This window comes from Miscanthus floridulus, chromosome 8, assembly GCF_019320115.1.
Source record: "Miscanthus floridulus cultivar M001 chromosome 8, ASM1932011v1, whole genome shotgun sequence".
NCBI classification, from domain to species: Eukaryota; Viridiplantae; Streptophyta; class Magnoliopsida; order Poales; family Poaceae; genus Miscanthus; species Miscanthus floridulus.
This window is the reverse complement of record NC_089587.1, coordinates 46,909,247-46,931,358: the sequence shown is the minus strand read 5'-3', so window position 1 is coordinate 46,931,358 and position 22,112 is coordinate 46,909,247. Positions and strand designations below refer to the sequence as shown.

The 22,112-nt window shown below is 45.0% G+C and overlaps 1 protein-coding gene and 1 pseudogene across 1 annotated transcript; one reads left to right on the top strand and one right to left on the bottom strand.

Annotated features, from left to right (window-relative positions):
* Window positions 1–7,835: 7,835 nt before the first annotated feature.
* Window positions 7,836–10,069, bottom strand: LOC136468995 (uncharacterized; annotated as a pseudogene).
* A 3,992-nt stretch (window positions 10,070–14,061) lies between these two features.
* Window positions 14,062–16,157, top strand: LOC136471887 (protein GLUTAMINE DUMPER 2-like). The gene is made up of 2 exons (XM_066469639.1): window positions 14,062–14,709; window positions 16,056–16,157. The coding sequence occupies exon 1, from the start codon at window positions 14,165–14,167 to the stop codon at window positions 14,696–14,698; it is 534 nt and encodes a 177-aa protein (XP_066325736.1). The 5' UTR covers window positions 14,062–14,164; the 3' UTR covers window positions 14,699–14,709; window positions 16,056–16,157.
* Window positions 16,158–22,112: the final 5,955 nt, after the last annotated feature.

Genomic DNA, 22,112 nt, shown 5'->3' with positions numbered 1-22,112 from the left:
TCATAGAATGTTTGCATAGTATGGATACAAAACACTATATAGTGCATTCGGACACTCAGATTCCTTATACAACACTCCCTCATTCTTGCTCAAAAAAATAATTAAGGCATCTAAAATCAGTTAGCGGCGTCGACCTCCTGCCTACCTTGACGTGGAACATATGGCCCTAAGCTTGCAAAATTTCTTGTGAGCGGCACTGAATTCCTTCGTGTGTTGATGCAGCGACAAGAGCCCCTAGGAGCCAGAGACCAGATGGGTATGGATATCCAGAAGTTCCTATGCAATCTGCTGCCTGATTTTTTTTTAATTTACTGACAAGTGAGCAGTTTCAGGAACAATAGAAGAGTTCTTTCCATTGAGAAATATGGCCAAATCGAAAAAAATCAGAAGTGAAAATTTCATTAAACCATACCTTTGCTACAACAGTATGTAACAGGCAGCATAACCACCATCACCAGCACGAAAATCAGCCCACGCCTCTCGTCCAAGTAGAAGCACTAAATGCAAGTGCAAAACAAGTGGCTTTTATTATTTAGCTATCAGCTAAATGCAAAAGAGACAGCAGGCTGCAATAACTTAGCACACACCCCTACATTTTCACAAGCAAAACATGTAGATGGTAGTACAATTGGCTTGCAGCTGCAGCCGGAATGGTTGCAATTAATCACTACCGAACAGGAAAGCTTTTGAGTGTATAAAAGTTGAAACAATTATCAGCACAATGTCTGCAGTTCATGTATCATGATTACTCTTATTTAGTTATTTTGTGACTTTTCATTCATCACTGTATGCAAAAGAAGGGGACATTTTCCAGTAAACATGTAAATATATGCTATGACCAGAAATCAATGCTACAAAAAGATGACTCACTAAGTGAAATATACCGTACATATACTCTGAAATTTGTAGCCTGAAATAGATAAAACTAATCGTCATGGCAATAGCCAAATCAAGCATCATTGAACTTCCATGTATTTTTTAGCAACAAGATCAAAACCAATAAATCAGTGGCATATATCAAAAGTACTCCCTCCGTTATAAATTATAAGTCGCTTTGACTTTTTTTGGTTTATCCATTTTGCTATGTATCTAGACATATTATTTATTTAGATGTACAAAAAAACGAAAGCGACTTATAATTTGGAATGGGGGAAGTAAAAAAGAATCGTGCCAATTATCCACTAGTCACAGATGAGTAGAAATTTTTTGAGAATTTACCTGCAAATGGAGTGCCAATATCTGTAGGACTGTAGCCGGCAACAAATGCCTTGATGACACACAATAGCCGTGGTACTAAAGGGTCAAGTGCCGCCAACAAGTGATGCCACACAGATCTGTGAACTCTACCACCCTATCACTGAACTGACTGCAGGCTGAAGTAGCCGGAAGCTTTGCTGTAGGGGTTGGGGTAGAGTCTGGTGCCGGCGACTTTATCGCAGGAGCCTCCGTCTCCCGCCCAGTTCTCCGTCTCAAATAAGCATAGTTATAGAGTGGCACCTGAGCTTCATCAATTGTATAGGCTAAAACTAATTCATGAATGATTCAAAATTTCAAACACAAACTGCTCTTTCGAACTGCCAACAATAACTAAAACAAAAATGATCAAAAGTTACCAAGATAATAATTAGCAAAAAAACATCAATGGTATATCTGGTTGTAGAAAGCATGAAGCACTGCAATGATCAAAAGTTACCAACCTTAGAGCTAGAAGGTGGAGATCTCATATCTACTCTGAATAAACCTAGCAAATTGCTAATATTCAGAACAGAAATAAATTGGCAACTTCACCTGATGCCCCCAAAGGAAGAACCTAATTCAATTGCCTGAACTTCTCATAGCCCGAAAGCAGATGCTAATGCACACCACCTCATCATGCGACCCTCCTGCTGAGCTGATCATCTGGACAGTTGGCCGTATCTATTCAATTGCAAGTGTCGTCATTGTATTGCAAAGGGATGATAAATTTAGGAAAACAATTGTATGGGTAAATCTATAAATTGTAGCAGTACAACTTCAGGACCGTTTTGGTATACAAATTCCTTGTTTTTTTTGAAACAAATATACATATTCCTTGTTGCTTTGATGGATTACTCCACACATTTGTCTATTGAAAAATCCATATATATTCTTCTAGGCTCTGTTGTTTTCAAGCTATAGATCTGCAACAATGATTTTTGCATTTATTGATTTTACTTCACTGGCAACTGACGAGGGAACAAAAAGGAATATATATCACAGGATGGAAAGAACTGATGTCACCTGCTAGGCTACTACTTATTTATCCGTACTTTGACATATATGTGTGTGTCCTGATTGGTTGAAATCTGACTACTGAAAATGATACAAGCAACTTATATAAATGTAAAGATCTTGGTATATAATCTATCTTTTGGAAGCAGTAAGTCATCTACCGTGCACCAGCGTAGAAGCTGGCTGCATAAACTCCAAACAGCAAGAAGAAGGAAACCCCAAAGCCAATTTCATTTGTATTTGTGTCCTGATCCACTTAAAGGTCCTTCACATTTTTCTCTTGAACAAATCCATCACTTTTTCTTTAGCTAAAATGATGCCATTGTCCTTATGCTGCTCACTGCATCATTTTCTATTTGACTTGCCTCCTCATACATCAGCTAAAACCATAACACAGAATCAATGATCGATGAATAATGTGAATAACTAACCGAATAAACAGCAACATTTGTTATGGCTTCTTGTCATACCTTTGCATCTGCACATGAAACTTAGGCTTCTTGTCATACCTTTGCATCATAGAACTGAACACATGATATACATATTAATTATGGTGGATATAATTTCAGGAAAAAAAAACTTCACATGAAACTTAGGGTCTCATTGGAAATCACATGCAGTCGAGGATTAGACATGAAAGGATTATAAACGTGACAGAAAGAGTGACTATGCTATTAGAAAACTCGTGCCAAACTTTAAGTCCATGTAAACAAAATGACACGGTCTGTGTGCCTACTGATTATCCTCTTTAGGCGAATGCATTCGGTGCCGGCGTCCAAGGAACAAATGTCTGCCAGTTAGTGTGGTGTGACTGTAGAAGTGCAGAATCACCAGCACTGAATGCAGCAAGGCAAGTTTGACAGCTCAGATGCCTGCTAGTTATGTGTTTCCATTGCAACGCACGTGATGTTGAGAAAAAATGTATCTGAGAATGTCCATCTAAATTTCAACATCCGTACTTGCACCCAAGCCAGAAAATATACTTTGGTCTGATTGCAACCTGAATGTCCAGTTTCATATACATTGTTGTTTTGTACAGGTAATAGCACTTTTAAGTTTAAATTATATGCTGGTTTACAGCCTGCAAAAAGAAAAAGAAAAAGAAAAGAACCTAAGCATCACTCTACATAAGTCCCCTAGAGAAGAGAGTAACTCCTGTAATTTAGTGCATGCCTGTTTATGAACATCCTCGGTGTGAGAGTTGAGGAGCTTGACAAAGAGAGGCAAAGCTATGGAGAGCAGCTTCCTGAAGTGTGCGGTTGCCTCAAGCTGCATGGTGGGGTTGTTGGAGAGAACGGCCTGCACCATCGCTGGCAAGCCATCGAGTTGCACAACTAGACGACAAGAAAATCAGATCCATGTCGTTAGATCGAGCACCACCCTGTCACCCAAACCCTAACACAGGGGGCGGATCAGATCGGGGCAAGAAAAAGCAAGCCAGGGAGGCAGGGAGGGAGGGCAACACCGAACCTTCTGCCGGAGCACGGTGGAGTGGCCTTCACCGCCACGTCCGATACCGGGTGCGATGGGGAGGGAGAGGAGGCGACGGGGTCCTCGGCGGTGATCCCGTTGGCGGTGCGGATCTAGTCGGCGGAGGGGAGGCCCACGGAGACGACCTCGACGATGGAGCTGGCATCGGCAAACCAGGCCGGCCACTCCACCTCTTGCCTCCCGCCCCTCGCCCGAGAGGAGGGCGACGGCGGGAGGGAGACCGGGCGTCCGGAGGTGTTTCTTTCTTTTTCTTTTTTTTTGGTGGGGGAGGGTTATCAGTTTTGGAATTGGCAGAGGAAAGGGGTGGCGTGAGAATCGATCCCTGGCCGCGGAACTAGGTCGCAAGGACGGGTGAACGTGCGGCTGTTCACAGGATCGCATGGGCGGCGTAAGAGCAAAAAAAAAAAGTCACACAAAAAAATTATCTTACTTTTGTTGTTTTTAGCGGTAGGAGATAGGAGATGTCGATGAATCAAAGGTCAAAGAATTTTGGTTGTACGTTTGAAATCTGAAAAAGCAACGACGGCGGCACACTAATTGATGATGACGCATATGGTCGCTGAAGTTTGGACCTGCTTTTCTCAACATCGTCATCGATCCAAGACCCGGCCGGAGTAAAGATCTTTAATTACCTGCCTTCTAACTCGATCTTATCGACAAAGATTTTTAGACTTACTTCCGCCTTTATGCACGTGAACACAGATCGCGGCGCGATGTCCTTTTTTTCTTGTCTTTTTGATCGGTTTTATCCCTAAACCAAGAAGATTAGGGGATTGAGGGAGATTAAATCTCCTACCCAAGTCAAAATCCCTCTCAATTTTCTCTAATCCCTCCTAATCTTAGTTTAGAGAGTCTGGAGCGAATGATGTATACTGTACTCCGTAGATGTTATAGTGGACTAATAAATTGAATACAAGAAAATAAATAAACACCTTCATCATTGGCATGCATGCATGACAAGTTGACAACAACGGGCGGTACATGTTCGCTTGAACTTATCAGCCTGGCTTATCAGTTATAGTATGATGTTTTTCTCTCACAATAAATCAGCGAACAGTATTTTTTAATCTGGCTTTTTAGCAAATCGAACAGGGATGTGGTGAATGTAACCGGCCCAGCAAAAACAACACCCCTGCTACATTGCACATGCATGGTTACCTTTATCATTGCAGCAAACAATAAGGCGACACGGAGGAGCTACCAATAATAATTATCCTTATCATTGCAGGAAACAATAAGACGAGATGAAGGAGCTAGCAATAACAATACATACTTGGTTCTTCAATTCCAAATTATAAGACGTTTTAGCTTTTGAAGATACACTAATTTTATTATATATCTAGACGTTAACATGGACATCATGCACGCCGGGCATGACCTCGGCGGCGGCGGGTGGATGGGCCCCGGCGTGATGCTGGAGTTCGCGCTGTTCGACGTGTAATGGGTGCTCAGGCCAAGGGGGCTTGTTCTGGCTGGACCATTTCGTCTGCGCCACCGCGTAGCTGAACGCGACGTTCGCGCCGATGATTGATCGCGTCGGGTTCAGGAAGCTGCGGTGGAACACCGGCAGGGGAAAGGAGAAGGAGAAGTGGTACGTGTCGGCACTGTTGGAGAAGCCCATGACATTAGCATGAGAACATTTGTGTGCGTTTGTTTTTTTTATTGGGAAATGGTACTTTAACTTTAAAAATTAACAAACAACTTATATGCAGAATACTTCTAACTACAACTTTAACCATCTGCATGCTTCAGCTGCAAGAAGTCGGACGCCGCATCTTGGACTAAAAAATCTTCTAGATCATCATTGATTGGTGACCAACTGCAGCTTGGTATTCGTGCAAAGCACGTTCTCTTAGTCGAACTATTAAGAGATTAGATTCTTAATTGTAGAATAGATTCTAAAACATGTATTGTGAAACACAAACTTGTTATGATTATCTTTCCGTAGCACTTAATTCCTAAAGAAGTGCAAGCTTATCTTTCACGTATCGTAGGTATGAAGTGATGCGACAATTGAAGTTGATGTTTTAGTTTTGCAGTCAAATTTAGAGTTATATTTTAACTATCTATCTTTTGTGAAGACTTATGTAATATTGATTGGAACATTATGATTGCGGTATCTATTTTAGATAACAGTATAGCATACGCTCATACATATGTTATCGTGGTATTATGTGTTCCCGTTGCAACACACGGGCATTTACCTAGTAGACAAAAAAATATTTATGTAATAGTATGTGATCTTAAAGAGTGCACCAAGTCAAACCACGTCTTAGCAGGGTTACACAAGGCTTTAGGTCACAGGTTCAAAATCATCGAGAACGCACGTGTCCATAATCTTAAATTCCCATTCTTTTTCAAATTCCATTTTAAGATCGTCTCCGTAATTCACTCTTGACGTCTCTATGAATCGCATTCTTTTAGTAGTGAACGAAGATATGACCTTTTCTCTGAATTAATACTGAAAATTAAACAATCAACATATATAGTGAGGAGACGACCTGTTGCATGAAACAACAACATAATTGCTATATACCAGACTTCACATGTTGAGAGAAATAGAGATCAGATCAACTGTGTTGAAGCCATGGCCATCAATACTTGTGGCCGGCCGGGTTTCGCCTAGCCTCGCTTCACACCCCAGAAAGCGCACTTGTCCCTGACCCAAACCACATCCATGAACGTGTGCTTGGGCTACCCGGGCGGCTAGCTAGGGCCGGCCGGGGTGGAGCTGAGCTGAGCTGCCCTCCGGCCGCCGGCAGGCCGGCCGGTCCATCTGCAGATTGAATGCATCAGCAAACCGGAAACTCCGGCAGCTGCCTTTCTTCGTGACTGCCTAACATAATAACTGCTACGCGAGCGACGTGACCGGCTGGCTGTTGCTGCATGCTTCGGCCAGCAGCCAGCAGCCAGGATAGATGATGCACGGCCTGCTTGTGCTTGACTTCCTGAAAGATGCAGATGAACGTGCATGCGCTCGCCGTCGTAACTCCGGTCACGGGCCGTTGAATGCCGCATGCCTACCCATTCTTGTCGCCTCAGCTCGGCAGCTAGCTACCCGTCCATCATTACTCGCGCCCGCCGTTGCCAACGCCATCTCAAGTGAAAGCGAGAAAAGCTGCCGGTACGTATGTAGGGGACAGTTGGAGTACAAGTGAATTGCCAGTGTTTTCCAATCAGATTAATCTTTAAGGTGCCAATTCTCTGATTTTTTGTTACTGTTCAGGTATTTTATAATTTTGTAATTATTTGACTATAGAAAAGAAATTATGAATTATCTCTTGCGATTTATCCTTTTAATTTTTAATTATACTTGGTTGTCTAAGAATATTTCTGAAAAAGTCAGACACCCGAAATATAAAAACTTTCTTAATAAGCTACAACTAGTTTATGAGTGCAGCTCATACTTATATATGGCCATTATATTGATGTTTTCCGAGACAAATCTACGGCCAAAGCCCCTATACTATTTAAAAGCTGTTTGGTTCCGTTGATGGTAGCGTGAACGGTGATGTAAACAAATCACGGGGGGACTTGAGGGGGATCGTTGGTCCCTTGATTTGTTTGGGAGCGTGCAGTAAAGGTATTGGATACCGTTACTGTATTTGGTTCCGTCGCCGGTATCGTGAACACTGCACTGCACTCGTTTTACTCCAAATTTGAATACTGGGCTGATAGCTAATCTAACAGGCCATTCAATTGAGTAAATTAATTGATGTCAAGCTACACAAATATATTAATATATTCTGACAAGAACATGACAAGATCATCAAAGAACATTTACGTCGGCCAAATGAAACGGCCATTTCCATGATAGAAAAATGACTATTTATAGAGGAGTTTAACCATATTAATTATAGAGGAGTTAAGCCATATTGCAAACCAACAAGTATAGCACTAGAGCAAGGCCGAGATCAAATCATATATAAATAAAACCGAGAAAAGGTAAAATGAAAGACAACATCTTCTAGCTTCTAGTCTTCAATGCATATTCAAATGCAAAGACACTGTCAACATTCCTTTTCCACCTCCAACAGCAAGCACAGTCGATAACCCTCTTCCACCATCAACTCTTGAATGGATATGCAAACGTCTTATCTTCCTCCTTCTATCCGCTTCCTTGTCTCCTCCTCTACAAAAAAATGATTTTAGAAAGACAGTAGGAGTGTTGAAGATGGTACAGAGTATATGTGCATCAGAAAAACAACAACACAGATTTTGTGCATAGCTCACAATGACAACAGTACAGAGTATGCATGGTTTATAAAGAGTGTTGGCTAACAATCATACCGTTAAGCATGTTTAGAATGAACTCCCTCCTCAAAGACTGGTCAAGGGTTAGCAGCATACTCATTTGATCTAGTGATTTCACAAATACTGTAGCAGCTTTGATTTGTTCTGTCCCAGTAAACCCCAGCTTGTGCAACTCTGCTACAGCCTTCTCCCTTAAAATCTGTTTGTGGATTTTCATTCATCGCCTTCTCTTGAATTGCAGCCTCACGGTCCATTGCTTCTGCCATTTTTCCAACATTACTAGCCACACCCTTCAGATCACCTTGGACTTCATGTAACATGTCCAGAAAAGGATCACTTGTTCCACTATCCTTGCTCTTCCCTCCTTGCCGCTTCCTCCTCTTGTAGCTAGATAATGCCGAGTCAACGGACCGCCTAGGGGTTTCTCTGGACATCCTATCCTCTTCTTTGCAATGCTGATTACCATGTTCAACAGCAAAGCTCTTCTTCCATGTTGCCAACAGCCTCACTGATATCTTCGGCACCTTAACCAGTGGCTATATCATTTCTATATATTGCAGATAATGTATCATAGCAAGGGAATTTGGTGCCATATAGGCCCTTAGCATCAGGATGATCCTACATATGATAGTAGCAATATGTTAACAACTGCAGATAATGTATCACTTGTGTGCTGAAATAATAAACCCATGGTCAGTCAAAATGGACTATGCTAGAAAAATTTGAGATTCAGTAATAGTGACAATCCGAAGTCCATATGAAGTTATTTGAATGTATACTAGCTGCTCTAGTGTCTAACAAAAGAAATTTCATCATTTATGGACATATGTTTTGAGCACATAAAAGCTTTGATAATACCAGGAGTCTATGGGATACAATCATGCCATGTAGCTTATTATTTGGACTGAATAACTACTAGGATTGAAAATAGTTTTGCACTGAACTAGTAGGACTGAATAGGCTTGTCAACAGTTTGCCAACTACAACAGCATTTGGTAAAATCACAGTAACATGTACTCCAGGAGTAGTACCAATGAAAATAATATCACAAGAATTATAAAGTGTTCTGCGCCTAGTCCAAAGTACTGCTCCAATCATACATTCATATGTGATAGTAACATACTAACATAACCATAAGGAACTCTACAAACAGTCGACGCACAATCTTTCCATCTTAAATAGAAAGAAACAAAAACTTTATATAGAATAAGCTTATAGCGATTAGGCTTTATTAGAGAAATACTAGAGTAATTGTTGCATGCTATTCTCATTGATACCTACTTTTACTCTCATTGGAAAGCCTAATCGAAACTTATCATTGCGCAATCAAGTGGATCACAAAGTATTTGAAGGACTAGCACCAGAAGCATGATGGAGCTAGAAACTAAAACTAAAAAAAAGCAAGAATGCCACCAGAAGCATGATGGCGCTAACTAACATGGAATCATCATTTTCTCATACCTCCTAACTTGGGAAGACAGGGCAGGTGGGTGAACAGATTTTTTTGAAACTTCAAAACAACCAACAGACAGGGCTCTGGCAGAACAAACTCAAGTATAGATCCTTGAAAAAAATAGTATAAACCCAAGCTTTTCACTAGATCCACTAAGTCAACTAGATTAACTTCTACTAATTTGATATTGGACAGTTGTGTATAGAAGGCAAAGCACAGTCATTACAGTATATGATCAAATTTACTTATCAACCATGCATGTCTCCAGCACTAGAAATAATTACACAAGTATAGAAGACAAAGCACAGGCATTACAGTATATGTCTACTGCTATTCAAAATAAATAAACAAGTGATGTAAAGGATAGCTAGGAATCAGAACCCTCAATATAGGAATCAGAACCCTCAATATAGACCCTTAGGAATCAGAACAAGAAAGAGCACACAGATACATCCTGGACAGAACAAGATTAAGTACTTGAAATCAACTCTCATGAGTCTCATCACCACAGACATGAATATGTAAAGGATAGCGTATCTTGCAATGTTTATCGTACTGTATCTTTTCACACTGAAGCATCTTCTTAGTATCATCCTAGGTGAAGCCGCTTCTGCTCAGCATTTGTTCCAGTGCTCCATACTTTGTCCTAAAATGCCTGACTCTAGACTCAATATGAGGTAAAGCTGAAATTTCAATGCCCGGTAGCTTCTCAGCAAGAATGTCCTCTAGTGCAGATAAATACCCATTATTAAAGCCTCCTCCTTTCCCCTTCCACTTTGGCTCCAGTGATATCTCATACAGTGCTTTCATAAGCTCATCATCTTCATTCATAGTCCACTTCCTTTTATTCTTTCCCCTTCCACGCACAATTGTTGATTTCTGAGTAAGATCCATAGCTGCATAGTATTAAGGCCATGTTAAAATACTACACTACTAATAATATATAATAAGGCCATGTTAAAATACTACACAACTAATAATATAGAATAATTTCAGAACCAGAAGAATATGAAAAGCAGACCTCGATTAGAACTAGAAGAAGCCCTATAATTATTATATATCCCTTGAGCAAGAACATCTCGAAAATTAGTCCACTCATTAGAAGTTGACACACAGGTGATAAATTCTTGTTCACTAACTTCTCCTTCAGTAATTTCCATTGAAGGTACCACTGATTCATCCAAAAATTCCATTGGATCTTTTGACATATTTTGTAAAATTAAATTGTGCAAAAGGGCACAAGCCATTATTATTCGTCATTGAGTTTTTATAGGAAAATAAGATGGAGATCTCAAAATTCCCCACCGACCCTTTAACTTTCCAAAACACCTCTCAATAATATTTCTTGCTTTTCCATGCCTCATATTAAAATATTCCTCTATGCTATGTGGGGGATTTTGTGCAGTCCAACCTCCCAAGTGATACCTTTGACCTCGATATGGAGCTAAAAAGCCATTTGCATTTGCATAGCCAGCATCCACAAGATAGTAACACCCTTTAAGATTGCAAACAGAAACAAAATCAACATTTGCACTAGATAACTTATCAGGAAACCACGAGTTAACAAAACCAAACTCGCCTTGGGGGATACGCAAGCCATGCCTGGTAATGGCATCTCTCAGCACACGATACGCTGAGCCCTTCCAACCAGGTAGTACATAGATGAATTGCATATCAGGTGCACAAACACCTGGGACATTTGTCACAATGTCTGCTTTTCTAGACCTATACCTTCCTTTTAGCTGAGTTGGAACAATCACCTTTATATGAGTTCCATCCAAGGCTCCCAAACAGTTCTACAAACAAGATCCATATAGAAAAAAGAACTGTCACATGCTTACTTTGTAATATGCATTTTTCTTTGTTCAAAGAAAATTTTGTTAACAAGTCATTTACCTTGAAATATTTTCAGTAACTATCTGTGCTATTCTCCGGTATTGGTTCTGGGGTCTTAAGTAGTAAATAGTGCAATTTCAGAACAGCTAGCAAGCATAAATTGAACTGCCTACTAACTGTCTCGCCACTTCGGAAGAAAGTATTTTTTACCGTCCGATTCTTCAAGTGATGGGCTAGTATGTATAGGAATTGGGCCGCTATCTCTTCTAGCTCCATATTACGTGTGCCCTTCAATCCACCAACATCTCTAAGCATCTCACACAGGATGTAGAGTGTTCTCCTATCCATGCGAAGCTCACTAATACAGGTAGTGTCGCTGCTACGAATTAGTTGGAACAACTTCTTATTTCTAAGTTCTTCATTTATTATCCTTCTCTCTATCTTGAAACACCTTCTTCCATAAGCCAATGCAAGAAAGAACCACATGTAATAGTACATGACGACGCTGGAAGTCAGCATATTTCTAAGGGCCATGTTTCTTCTTCGAGTTCTTGTGGTTAAAGGAAGGCGAGCCATGAAGCTGGACACAACATTAGTAATATATATTAATTATTTAAGCACTAACTAGTAAAATAATCTGCTATATCCTTAGAAAAAAAATGCATTGTTGCATCATCAAGTAAGAATTCAGAGCAAGTGTCCAGCGACATATCATATTTGACATGGAGCAGAGCAACATACAACATGGATTTTTTTTACACTAACTTGACAACACAGAGCTATATTGATCATCTTGTATAACTTCTAAAAATACAAAGCATAGCTATGTTGTCAAAATAATAGATTTTAACACTAAATCAACCTTTTCTACGTGGTTTAAACTTATTTGGATTGCACTGTAATATTCACCGGTACACATACATTGTTTTTTGGATAACTAAGACAGCAGATTTTGGATTCAATTAATGAGAAATTTGTACTGTTTTCAGGAGCATGCTCATTCTTTATGTCCACTCCTACTCTGTGCCGTGAGAACAAATATCTATGGACTGACAAATAGGAGTATGGGACTGTACAAACTAAATCGAATGGTTAATTAGATAAGTGAATGAATGAGCATAAATGTCAATTTCATCAACCGTGTCATTTGTATGGAATGGATCTGCTAGCTGGTCGCTCAAATACAATTGCATGAAGGCATCAGTGGTGACATGGAATTGATAGTATGCATTTTATTCAAAGTTCACAGCACCCGGACATGTATCCTACTTTTGCAACACAAGCGCATGAAACAAATAGGGATTTGAGAGGGAGAGGAGGAAGGCAACCACAATGTCATACCTAAGGCAAGGGAGAACAGAGGTCAGGGTGAAGTGCCTTGCTTGCTCCGTGCCACGTCCTCTTCTCCTCCGTGCAAGGATCTTGGACCTGAAGAAAAAAGGCCATCTAAGGTTCAGAAAGAAATCGCGTTGTTGCACGGGGAGAAGAGAGGAAAGGGGAAAGAGAAGGAGAGGAGAGGCGGAGCCATAGAGAGAGCTCACCATTGAGCGCGTCCTCTTTTCCGTGCAAGGATCTTGGACCTGAAGAAAAAACGCCATCTAGGGTTTAGAAATCGCGCTGGTGCACGGGAGAAGAGAGAGAAGGAGAGGAGAGGAGAGGTGGAGCATTAGAGAGAGCTCACCGGTGAGCAGGGAGGGTTTGTGGTCACCGCCGCCGCTGCCGCCGCCATGCGAAGGAGGAATACCACGCGGGGAGAGAGGAAGGCGTTGACTTCGAGCGGTGGAGATGAGGGCCGCGTAATGAGATAAGGGACCGGGAGGGGCGGTATCAGACTTGAATGGAGCGTTATCCGATTGGCGTTATGTTTTAACGGGCCATGCTGAACCAAACGACTATATCGTCAATCAATCCCGGACGTATTCAGATGCCATTACATTTTGCCGAACCAAACAACTTGTTAGTGTATATCCAAGCTACAAATTGTGACAACAATCAAGCAATAGCTAGAACAAGATTGTTAATAGGGCCAACTTATTCCATCCATTGGTCTCGCAAAAAAAAAACCTATTCCATCCATTGCAAAATATATAAGTTGTTTCAGTTTTTTCTAAGTCAAACTTATTTACTTAACCAGTTTTTTATTTAAAAAATTACCAACATCGACGGTATTAAGTTAATTTCATTAAATCCACTATAAATATGAATGGGCCTGTGGTCCAATGGTAGGTCTGTCTAGTGGGCCCACCAGTGTTCAAACCCTGATGTTGCACCTTATTCTGGGATTTTATTTGCGTGTGTCAGACACGCACGCATGTGTGCGCCTGTGGTGTGAGCGTGGAGCGTATGGGTTGTGTGTGTCCAAGTTGTACCCAATAAAAAATCCACTATAAAATATTTCTTCGTATAATTTACTTTTTTGTGTTTGTTGATTTTTATATATTGTAATGTAACTAGGCTAATTTTTTTTTTGAAATCTAACTAGGCTAAAGTTAGATAAGCTTACTTAGAACAAAACCAAAACGCCCAATATTTTGAAACGGGTTGGAGTAATATGAGAGGGCCGAGAATCATGTATCTTCTTTGGAGCAGTAACTTGGGATCAACAAGAAAATCATGAAAGTCCTCAAGTCCCCAACAAATATCTTCCTCTTCTTAGAGCACAACAAAAATCCCGACTCCTACCCTTCTATAAATACCTCTCATCAGCTTCACCCTCCACTTTGTCATTTCCCCTACGCCAAGCCAGCTATGATCCCTCTCTCTCTCTCTCTCTCTCTCTCTCTCTCTCTCTCTCTCTCTCTCTCTCTCTCCCTGCTTGCCAAGAACTGCCAGTTGCCACACACAGCCTCGCCCCTCTGACGATCTGAGCTTATTGAAGCCATGAGGCCGGCACCAACAAGTGTTTCCAGGCCCACATCGACGTCGTCGACGACTTCGCCGGCAGCGCCACCACCGCCAGCGGCCGCGGCAGTGGCAGCCTCGCCGTGGCACTCGCCGGTGCCGTACCTGTTCGGCGGGCTGGCCGCCATGCTGGGCCTCATCACGCTGGCGCTCCTCATCCTTGCCTGCTCCTACTGGAAGCTCAACAACTACCTCGGCACCGGCCGCGACGACACCACCTCCGGACCCGGAGCCACGGATGGCGACGACGACGGCTCCAAGTCGCCGGCCGCGGCCTCTCCCGCGACGTTCGCTGACCTCGTCGCCGTCGTCATGGCCGGGGAGAAGATGCCCACGTTCTTGGCCGCGCCGATCGTCCGCCAAGCGCACGGTAACAGCGCCGCCGCCACAGCCACCGGAGAAGGGTCGCTGGTGATGGAGGAGGAGGAGCAGGAGAGCCGCGGCAAGGCAGGGGAGGGGGAGAGCGGTGTGGTCGCCGACGCCGAACGGGGACGGCAGCTAGATCAGGTGTGAAGTGAACACAGGTAATGGAGAAAACTGAAAGGGCGGTCCGTGAGAAACTTTCTGCTCGATCTCTTCCTCCAAATTTTGTTTGGTTATTAATAATTTCGCAGCTCGTGTCAGGATTTGTAAAAAGTTTTGTGAGAAGGATGAAATTACATGACTCGTGACCGGGAAAATCTTTTTGGCTCAGTGCTTGACTGTGTAGTTGTTCTACTTCGATTATTTATCTTCCGGGAGCTGTTTCTGATAGTAGCACAGCTTCATGTACGTTTCAGGTAACGTAACGTGAAATGGGGGAATTAAAAAGAAACCTTTTGCAGAAAATATGGAAAAGCAAAATACCACGTTATTCTTCATTTCCCTTCAAAATTAAATCCTTTCATATATAATAAGGAACAGCGGCGGATCTAGGAAATATTTCAGGGGGGGTAAACAACACTGCTGCTCGATCTTAAGTCTCAGCCCCCTACACTATAGAACTTTACCTAAAAATTCATGGGGGCTCCACAGGAGGTTCCACTATTCTGGTATGAGCCCCCCGCCCCACCGTTGGATCCGCCCCTGATAAGGAACGATTGGTCTGAATTTCTTAAAAAATATTATACAATAACGTTGTATCGGGACATATGTACACTGTCATGTTAGCCACAGTGTACTCATAAACATGTTTTAGTATAAAAAGAAGTATTGACAACCGAAATTGTCTACCATAAGGTGATCTAGGAAACCAAGCATGGCTAGTTTCGGTTTTGATAAACTTTATCAAATTGTAGAACGGAACCATCCGTAGCTTTTGTCGAGATTGTCAAAATATTTAGAATTCGGATGAAAGAGTTACGGCTATTTGAACATACAGATCGAGGAAACAAGCCATGCCGATTTTGAAAACCGGCCAAACCAATTTTGCCAACCAAATCTAAGTCATGAGGTGTATTTTGACAATGAATTTGTATGTGTTTTGAATCCTACCTAGGTAAGATCTATCGATCCTCCAAATATAAAGGGTCACAGTGAGGAGAGTTCAACTGAACAAAACCAATCTGCACATGTATTTTATCATGTTTTCTCTTTTATCCTACTTTTCTAACCCATATACTTGCTATTCATTATATGATACGATGACCAAAGTTGGTATTCTAGGTTTGTCAGTCGACCTAGAGCAACTTGCCGACATGCACGTCCTGATGGAGTCCCTCCCGAGTGAGAAATTGATGGTTCATTTACTATAGTATGCCTAGAAACTAACCGTTGTCGTCACTTAAGTGCAATGGGTATCCTTTATCGGATTGATTGTAAATATAGTTGTTATTTACCACATAAGCGTGATAGTTATCTTTTTTTAAACATTGCACCTTCACAATTTCAGGGAATATTAAAGCGAGATACGCGAATTGTTAACCTAGCTTTCGGTCGGAAAAGGTTGCTTAATTATTTGGGTTGACAAGAGAAGGATCAGAGAGGATGCTTTGCTTTGGTTACACAGAGAAAAGGGCTACGCGTGCTATGCATGGTTTCATGATAAGAGCACTGTCTACAGAATATCGTCGGCAGTCCTCCGAGGGGTATTCCACGAAGGTAGATTGATCGGCAGAGGAGCGTGAGATCAAGAACAAGAAGGCAACAAAGACACACGAGTTAGACAGGTTCAGGCCGTCAGTATGACGTAATACCTTACTCCTGTTGTCTGTTGGTTTGTATTAGCTATCGTATGATATTGCGTGACTGCAGATGTATGTATCTTGCCCGCTAGGGGACCCCTGCCTCTCCTTATATACTCTGAAGGGGTAGGGTAACAAGAAAAGTATCATATTTGGTACTATACAATAGCTTGCGGTGCACGTTGAGCAGCGCCGTGCACGCCTTGATCTTGTGGGTTGGACCACCTCTGATGGTGCGGCCCATGTCTTGTCTTGTGGATACCGAGGGCCATACCACCACAGCTAGTCCCCGAGCTTGATAGTAGGTGACATAGTCACGTTTTGCCAGAGTCAGAAAGTAGAAGACTAGCCGAGCAGACAGCCAGTCTCCGGGCGTAGCCTCGAGATGAGAAAAGCGCACATTCACCGCAAGGTGAAGTGTGCCCACTTAGTCCTCGAGACTGCTGAAAGATGAAGAATGAATCTTGTAGCAGGGTCAAAGAAATAGAAGTCTAAAAGCTTTGCCGACATCATCCGACATGCGCGTATTAAGACCCCAGATGTGCTGCCCAAGATCAGCACCCTGATCCGAATAGCATGGAGCAGCTTGATAGCACATCGATGAGACGTAGCAAGATCCGACCACCAAGAGCGATGTTTGAGCATCGTGGAGTCCCCAGCGTAGCTGGCGACATCCGAGCACCGAGGAGTCCCTGGCGTAGCTGGCGATGTCGGAGCACCGAGGAGTCCCAGGCGTAGGTGGCGATGTCCGAGCACCGAGGAGTCCCCGGCGTAGGCGGCGATGTCCGAGCACCGAGGAGTCCCCGACGTAGGCGGCGATATTCGAGCACCGAGGAGTCCCCGACGTAGCTGGCGATGTTGGAGCACCGAGGAGTCCTCGACGTAGGTGACGATGTCGGAGCACCGAGGAGTCCCGACATAGGCGGCGATGTCCGAGCACCGAGGAGTCCCCGGCGTAGGCGGCGATGTTCGAGCACCGAGGAGTCCCCGACGTAGCTGGCGATGTCCGAGCACCGAGGAATCCCCAGCGTAGGCGGCGATGTCTAAGCACTGAGGAGTCCTCGACGTAGCTGGCGATGTCCGAGCAGCGAGGAGTCCCCGGCATAGCTGGCGATGTCCGCACACCGAGGAGTCCCAGGTGTAGGCGGCGATGTCCGAGCACCGAGGAGTCCCCGGCGTAGCTGGCGATGTCCGAACATCGAGGAGTCCTCGGCGTAGCTGGCGATGTCCGAACACCGAGGAATTCCTGGCGTAGCTGGCGATGTCGGAGCATCGAGGAGTCCTAGGCGTAGGCGGCGATGTCCGAGCACCGAGGAGTCCCCGGTGTAGGTGGCGATGTCAGAGCACCGAGGAGTCCCCGACGTAGGCGGCGATGTCCGAGCACCGAGGAGTCCCCGACGTAGCTGGCGATGTTGGAGCACCGAGGAGTCCTCGACGTAGGCGACGATGTCGGAGCACCGAGGAGTCCCCGACGTAGGCGGCGATGTCCGAGCACCGAGGAGTCCCCGGTGTAGGCGGCGATGTCCGAGCACCGAGGAGTCCCCGACGTAGCTGGCGATGTCCGAGCACCGAGGAATCCCCAGCGTAGGCGGCGATGTCTAAGCACTGAGGAGTCCCCGACGTAGCTGGCGATGTCCGAGCAGCGAGGAGTCCCTGGCATAGCTGGCGATGTCCGCACACCGAGGAGTCCCAGGTGTAGGCGACGATGTCCAAGCACCGAGGAGTCCCCGGCGTAGCTGGCGATGTCCGAACACCGAGGAGTCCTCGGCGTAGCTGGCGATGTTCGAACACCGAGGAATTCCTAGCGTAGCTGGTGATGTCCGAGCACCGAGGAGTCCTCGGTGCCGTTTGCGACATCCGAGCACCGAGGAGTCCCCGGCGTAGCTGGCGATGTCCGCAAGGTGAAGTGGGGTGAAGTGTGCCCACTTAGCCCTTGAGCACGAAGAATCCGAGGGCCGAGGAGTAACCGACGTAGCTGGCGATGAAGCACGAGCGACGAACAGTCTGGTCAACTGGTCGGCGGCGAAGTGAACATTGAGTAGAAGCGACCGACGAACAGTCCGATCAACTGGTCGGCGACGAAGTCTTTGGACCTAGCGGTCCGACCAATTGATCGGTGGAGAAGCCCTAGCACCAGTGGTCTGATCACCTGGACGATGATCCTGCAATACAAACATATAGAACGGGTAGTACATGATGTAAAAATATATGAACTCCGGAGAAAAATCAGCAATGGCGATGAAATAGCATATGTAGCTCGGCGATCAGTTGGTGTGAAGATGTATTTAATATAAATCGCCCGAACAGTTAGTATGTAGCTGAGTCTCCAGCCATAGCTAGCCTGTTAACCATAACGCGGAGCGCGGAGCCCGTGCACATGTAGGAGGAACAGGCGTTGCTAAGGAGCCGCTACAGACCACCCATAACGCAGAGGGCAGACGCTCGTGCACGTGTAGGGAGGAGCTAGAGACATGGTCGTCTCTGGAGGCGTCTGAGCATCAACAGGACTGTTCGGGGGTTTGGAAAATCATTTGGAGAGCAAACATGGAGAAAACATGTCGGAGAAATATCATGGCGATTAACGAAGATTGGAGAATATTTAGAAAAATATTAAAGCGTGACTTAGCTTTAGATAGAACGTCTAGTCGGCGTGGGAACATGCGGCGTATGGCGTTATCTGGTCGGCGAATCTACCCCTTAGGGCATGTTGGTAAGCGGCGACGGCGTTGGTGAACCCGAAGGGTAGGGCCGTAACCCTGGAGTTTTCTGAGCAGCCTCCGATAGATCTGGATCGGAGGGTAGTCGGCGCTAAATCAGAGTGTCCAGAGCCGATTCGACGATGGAGAGGCAATCGGCGAGCTTCAGACCGACGCGATCGATGGATGCGTTCAGATCGTCGTTGTTGATCTGCCTCCTCTGGTAGCGAGGAAGCGGGCGATGAGTTATCGATGAAGGCGACCTCGGAGGTGGTTCCGAGATTGGATCTACAGTCGCAGGTACGGGGGTGATCGGCGTAGAATCGATCTGCATCGGCTCGATGAGCTCTCTGACTCCATCAGCGTTGATGACCCACGAGATGGATCCGACCGTAAAGATCTAGCTGGGCTGTGGGAGGGACGAAGAGCCTACGGAAAAAGCCATCTTGTTCGACAAGGAAACAACACGCAATCCCCTATCTGTCGGCGGTCCTCCGAGGGGTATCCCACGAAGGTAGATTGATCAGCAGAGGAGCGTGAGATCAAGAACAAGAAGGCAACAGAGACACACGAGTTAAACAGGTTCAGGCCGTTAGTACGACGTAATACCTTACTTCTGTTGTCTGTTGATTTGTATTAACTATCGTATGATATTGCGTGACTGTAGATGTATGTATCTTGTCCGCTAGGGGACCCCTGCCTCTCCTTATATACTCTGGAAGGGTAGGGTTACAAGGAAAGTATCATATTTGGTACTATACAATAGCTTGCGGTGCACGTCCATCAGCGCCGTGCACGCCTTGATCTTGTGGGCTGGGCCACCTCTGATGGTGTGGTCCATGTCTTGTCTTGTGGATACTGGAGGCCATACCCCCACAAGCACGCTTTGAATTATAATTAGGACGTGTACATACATATTCAAACCTCGCAGAAACCAACACGGCACATTTGAGATTTGGATAAAATATATCGTGGATAGTTTATAGTATGTTTATCTTGCACCTTTAGTTTCTTCCATTTGATCCACTTCATGGCAATGTACGATGTGTTTTGAGATAGGCCTGATCATGGATCGAGCAACACCCTAGCTATTGAAGTACCGTTGCTGTGAAGTGTTAATCGAACCGATGCATGCATGGTTCGGATCGCAATTAAGTCCTCTTTTTTTCGATGACGTAATTAAATCCTCGGTTACATGTGTTTCTAGTTTTGGCTTGCACTTCAGTGGTGATTAAAAAAGTGTGAAACGCTTTGGGTTTCATATACTAAAAAGACCAGCCTTTCGATGTACTCATTGCAGCCTGGCAAATTAAACCCGGGAAAGCAGGAGACATGATGCTTTAGCCCGGTTTCTGCATGACAAGGTTGCTTGGTTATATGGTTTACAAAAAGGATGCATTTGTGGCTGTGTCACGTAGAGAAGGGGGTGCATATGGTCGGATCAAAAGGGCACCACCCTCCCAATTAACAGGCACTTCAAGCTTATAGAAATCAATTAAAGCACGAGAAAAGAGAGATAAATTCGTGAACTTGGACATGGCAACTTATCTTTGAGATCTTTGAGATTTGGTGACCTCTAAGCCACCAAGATCAAGCATTCAACCTTGTCCATCCTTGCACCCAAGCAAAAGAGAGGGATTTGGACTTTTCATGATTTTTCTTGCAAAAACATATAAATGCCATAAGACACTATTACAAAAATAATTTTGCAAGGTGGTGCCCTTTTATTAACAGAGACGGTCACAAAATCTAACCGTCTCGTAAAATGCCTGAGGATTTTCGGAGGCGGACATTTTTATTTACGAAGGCGGTAACAAGTATCCGCCTCGTAAAATTATTTACCGAGGCGGACGTTTTTATTTACCGAGGCGGTCAATATTGCCCACCTCGGTAAATCGATTTACCGAGACGGTAAAAAATATCCCTCAATAAATCGATTTCCGGAGATGGTAAAAAATGTTCGTCTCCTAAAATCAATTAATGGAGGCAGGCCTCCGAAAATGGATCCATTTTCGGAGGCGGACACCCTTAGAAGGCCCGCCTTGGTTAAAAGGCCCGAGGCCCATTCAGCAGCCTACTTCAAACCCCAACTATAAAAGCACAACTCCCTCTCTCCACCTCTCACAGTCCCTCACCCGCCCAGCCACCGCAACAGAGAAAGGAGCGCTCCCTCTTCTCTGCATGCTTCCTCTCTCGTGACCCCCTCGCTTTCCCTCTCCTCGGTCTCCCTCTCCCATGGGCCACCTCCCTCTCTCACACATACACGAGCATAGGAGCATGCCTCCCTCTCTCCCTCTCTCTCACCACATGAACGCAGGAGCAGCTCCCGCAGGCGGGCTCCATCCCTCTCCCACGATGGCATGCTCAACCACGACGGGCTCCCTCCTTCGTGCACCAATCCACCAGATCTAGCGTGGATCTGGCTCGGCGGGCTCTCCCACGGCGGCGGCGTGGGCTCTGCCATGGTGGGCTCCCTCCCTCCCTTCACCACGACACGGGCTACACCACGTCAGACTCCCTACTCCCTCATGCGCAGGTCCGCCAGATCTGGCGTGGATCCAGCTCGGCGGGCTCTCCCATGGCGGCCGCACGGGCACCACCACGGCGGCCACCCTCCCTCCGTCGACCACGGTGGCATGCTCCACCACAACGGCGAGTCCACCACGGCGGGTTCCCTAGCTCCCTTGTGCATAGGTCCGCCAAATCCGGCATGGATCCGGCTGGCGGGCTCTCCCACGGCGGCGGGCGCAGGCTCCACCACGGCGAGCTCCCTCTCTCCCTCTCCCATGGCGGTGGGCTCCATCATGGCATGCTCCACCACCAGATCTGGGGGTGCATGGCGAGAAAGGGCAGATTCGCTAGCGGCGGCGGCGGACGGGTGGACGGCTGGGCCAAATCTAGCTAGTGGGCTAGGAATGGGCTCACCGGCGGGCTCAGTAACGGGCTCGCCGGGGGGCTCATGGATTTTTTTTGTTTTTTTTATTAACCGAGGCGGGCATTCTAATGAGCCCATATCTGTCGTTTGATTTTCCCAGGCGGTTGAAATATCTGCCTACGTTGTTGGTGCTT

What these genes read in the sequence shown, in the direction of transcription:
- LOC136471887 (XM_066469639.1), top strand. Translation starts at nt 14,165, where the DNA reads ATGAGGCCGGCACCAACAAGTGTTTCCAGGCCCACATCGACGTCGTCG.